Source organism: Pyxicephalus adspersus, chromosome 7 (assembly GCF_032062135.1).
Source record: "Pyxicephalus adspersus chromosome 7, UCB_Pads_2.0, whole genome shotgun sequence".
NCBI classification, from domain to species: domain Eukaryota; kingdom Metazoa; phylum Chordata; class Amphibia; order Anura; family Pyxicephalidae; genus Pyxicephalus; species Pyxicephalus adspersus.
In genome coordinates, this window is record NC_092864.1 from 22,696,607 (window position 1) to 22,700,662 (window position 4,056).

The 4,056-nt window shown below is 41.8% G+C and overlaps 1 protein-coding gene across 1 annotated transcript in view; it reads right to left on the reverse strand.

The window, feature by feature from the left end:
- The window catches only part of DNAAF5 (dynein axonemal assembly factor 5), a gene marked incomplete in the record, with an annotated part of 33,831 nt that extends 30,398 nt beyond the window's left edge, over window positions 1–3,433 (reverse strand). Inside the window, 1 exon segment of the mRNA XM_072417823.1 lies at window positions 2,898–3,433. Coding sequence (XP_072273924.1) covers window positions 2,898–3,429 — 532 coding nt within the window.
- Between the last annotated feature and the right edge of the window lie 623 nt (window positions 3,434–4,056).

The window sequence follows — 4,056 nt, forward strand, 5'->3', positions numbered from 1 at the left end:
GTTTTTTTTCTCAGATATAGTTCAGTTACAGCTGGATTACCCCATGCACAAGATGAGAATGCTGCTGATGTGATTTCACGACAAAACAAACAGCATTGCAATTCCATTCAAGGAAGTAAAAAGTAACTTCAGGACAAAGATGCAGAAGACAAAACTGTTATAATATAACTTTGTGATAATGCTAGTGAAAGGCAGGATCATGACAACAAACATTATATTTTCTGAAAGTTCTACTTTCAAAGAAATCCATAACTGAAGAAAAGGAAACTCCCATTGTAGAGACAATTGGAGAGTTGGAGAATCACTAAAAATGTCAGAGTTGAGGACCTGTCAGTTGTCTAAACCTATGCACAAAGCTGGAAAGAAGGTTATTCAATACAATAGTCTTCATTTGTAGCCAGACGACTGGTATTTTCAACTCTTAGGGCCCCATTCACACCAGGGTGGTCTGCTGAGGTCACTAAAACTGACCTGAATTTTCAATAACACACCTTAAACCAACCCAGTGCTCAACCCAAAAAAATTGTTTAAGCCGGGTGGCAGCCCCTGTATTGTGACCCAACTCTTCAGTAGCCACCCAAAAACAGCCGGCTAAAGGGTTCTGGGGAGAACACTGCAGCCTCCTTGACGTTTTTTTAATATGAGTCTGTTTTACTTACTATAGCCACAGCTCACAGTGTATTGTTTCAATGGTCAGTAGGAAGAATGTCACATTTACAGATAGCCAAATAGTTATTAGTGTCATTTAAACTGACCTGCGAGGGATGAATTGCCTATTGTTTAAGGAAGTAACCCCTAGCAACCTTGGGTTGGTAGTGCCTTACCACACATTGAGGTGCACTGTAACACAAAATGGTCTGAGCAACATTCACACCCATATTCATCATTCATATTGTATAATAACGCAGCACAATGCTGTAAATTAGTTTTCACTGGCATTCAGATCAATTCAAGTTTTACACAGTACAGTAAAATGATCTTTATATTTTTAAAGGACTATTTTCAATCAAATCCAATGAAATCTGAAAATTACAGTCACATGGCTTAAAATGAAGAAATTTTTAAATTTTTAAATACAATATGTCAAATTCTAAAGACACAGAGATCTAAAGATCTTTGTCTCTTTCAAGTCAGATCTACCTAAACTAATGTATCAGCCTTGAACAAAGTGAAGAAAGCTAAACAAGAGGCAGATATGAATTTTATAAATAGGCCTGTGGTTTAGTAAATAATTAATGAATAATTAGACTTATGACCGTAGAGAGAGCTGATCTTTGCACAACCTTGGCCTGAATGGCAGCTCCATCACTTAAAATCAGGAATAAATGGGCATCAAATTTTTTCCCAGAATTTTACCCAGGGATCGGTTTTAACACTAAACTCCAGAACGTTTTTCCTGCCTATGATGTGACACCGCTCCCTGGGGCATCTTCCTTTCTCAGGGGGGGCAGGTCCCTGATAGCCTGGGCCCATAGGATATGGTTCTAGTTCCATTCACCAGATTACTAATTCTGGATAGTTGTGTGCAGAGTCTGCAGGAGACACAGCGGACATAGCAGCAAGAACTGTCTTGTTGTTATTAAATAAATTACAAAACAACCCTCACATTATGGCCTAGAACAACGGTCGCCAACCAGTGAGACAAATTTGGTGCTCAACAGCTCTGTCCCCTGCTTGCTAAACATCATGGGGGGACAGTAGCGCAGGGCTGTGGACACAACTTTTGTTACATCCTCAGCCCTGTGCTACTATCCCCTATGGAACATAGCAAGCAGTTGTGAGCCTTCGATGGGAGGGTGAGAGGGTTCTGGCATTATGACGTCACTCTGGGGGAAGGTTCTTCCGTTTTGAATGACATGCGGCTCTCCGCGCATGTGCTCTTCGGATTCTGTGGGTTTAGTGGTCCGTGAGGTCCGAAAGGTTGGCGTCCACTGGCCTAGAACCTTTTCAGACCTACAGACCACTAAATGCACCGACTGCCCACCGAACATGCGCGCGGAGCAGTGTGTCACTCAAAGGAGAAGAAATTTCCCCCAGAGTGACATCATGATGCCAGAACCCACCCAATCTCCCATTACAAGTCTGAGCCTTCGATGGGAGAGTGTTAAAGGACACAACCTGCCCTGAGCCTACAATCTCTCTGGCCAGAGCCACCGACCACCAAAATTTTTTCGCGAACCACTGGTTGGTGGCCGCTGGCTTAGAACACAAGGAACAATTTTTACTCTCATGAAAAGACCAATATAATTAATGAACCTAAAGTGAATCCAACAGGCCAATGACTGTGTACGATCTCTTCTGAGGGTTATCAGCGTGGACAGGTGCTTCCACTTGTCCTGTGATTTACCCCATGATCAAAAGGGAAAAATATTTTCATGTTTTCAGACTTTTACCAAGACATTACCAATAGGAAAGTTCATCAGACCGGTTTGCTTGGACACAAAATTAGCAGCTGATCTCCCTGTGAATACTAAGCCAAAGGATGCCTACACCTTTTAGATTATTTGTCGCAGGAAACAACCTTTCCTAATTGTTCCCAGAGATTAGAATGAACAAGCGCTGTACACGCAGTGCTGCCCAGTTCTATGGAGAGGATGAGGAAGTAGCATCCGTCTGTGTCCTCCTGCTAAGGAAAGTACAGGGATCGTTCCCAGCGAGTCGTTCGTTGTTCCGCCAGGACGGATTAGTAAACAAGATCTGGTTATAGCTGCATACATGCCGAATGATTTCTAATTGTAATCTTTTGGTGACAATCATCAAGCATGTGTACATGGACTAAGGTGCACCAATACTTTAATAGAACAGCCCAGTGAGGGATCACACAGCACAATTCCTATAGGATCCCCTTTTTCCTACCACCAGCTATGTAAATAATGACCGGTTTGATTGAACTCTACCTGGTATACTCTTGGCATAGTTGGCAGCACACTTGCAGCTCTCTTTCTTCACATCAGGGAAGGGGTCTATAATGGTCCTCTGTAATATTCTCATCATCTCATCCAGGTAAGGTGCCAGCTTCTTCCCACAGATCTCTACCAGAAGATAAAGAAGCTCGGCCAGGGCCAGCCTGAGCTCCTCAGACGGCTCCATGATCTCCAGACTGCCCAGGCGCTGGGTGATGGTAGGGATCAGATAGGGTAGAGCCTCTTCAGGCCTGGGCACATTAGTAACACAGTAGCTGATGGTCTGGATGGACAGCTCTCTGCACTTTTCCATGGGGTCTGACAGGCTCTTGAGAAGAGGTTTCAGCAGCTCCCCGAATACTTCTTGTAGCGCCGCGCTGCCCAACCTCTTATCTTCAGCTTCCTTCTGGATGGCGACCAGGGCTCTTTTCCTGGTGTTTTTATTATCATCATTTAGGCAGTTCAGGTGCCGGGCTACGGCCTGAGACACTTCACTAGCTGCACGTTGTTCTCCCTCCGCCGCCATATTTGCCGACCTTAGTTACCAGAAGCGCTTCCTCGCAACCGTACTTCAATAAACTTTGTTAACAACGAACGCTCACAGACAGAGAAGCAAACCAGTTGTGGTTGCTAGGCAACACAAGCTGTAAAGCTTGTCAGACATATTCCTCTTGTATAAAACTGTTAGTCAGTTTAACTGTCCAGAATGTTGAGAGATATTCATTCTACGAATAAATACAATCACATTGCATGCACCTCTCAACATTTTGAGATGTATTGTAAAATATGGCAGTTGAAAATTTTATACACAGTATTTGCTCAACTGTTTTACTTTTATGATAAAAAAACTAATATAGTGCACACAAACACAAAATAATTCCCGTTAAAAAATAAAGGTCAAAGATGAAATTGCATCAAGTATATATATATATATAAAAGAAACACTGTGAGATGGCATGAAACAGTAAAACAACTACAATATTCAAAATTGTAGCTGAAGCTGAACTGTAAATAGTGGCCCTGGAAATAATTATTGGGATAACCAATAATTGTTTACTTATCCTAGGTATATATATATATATATGTATATATACCTAAGATAATGAAACACATATTATATATTATATATATACATATCCTAATTTTTTTTTTT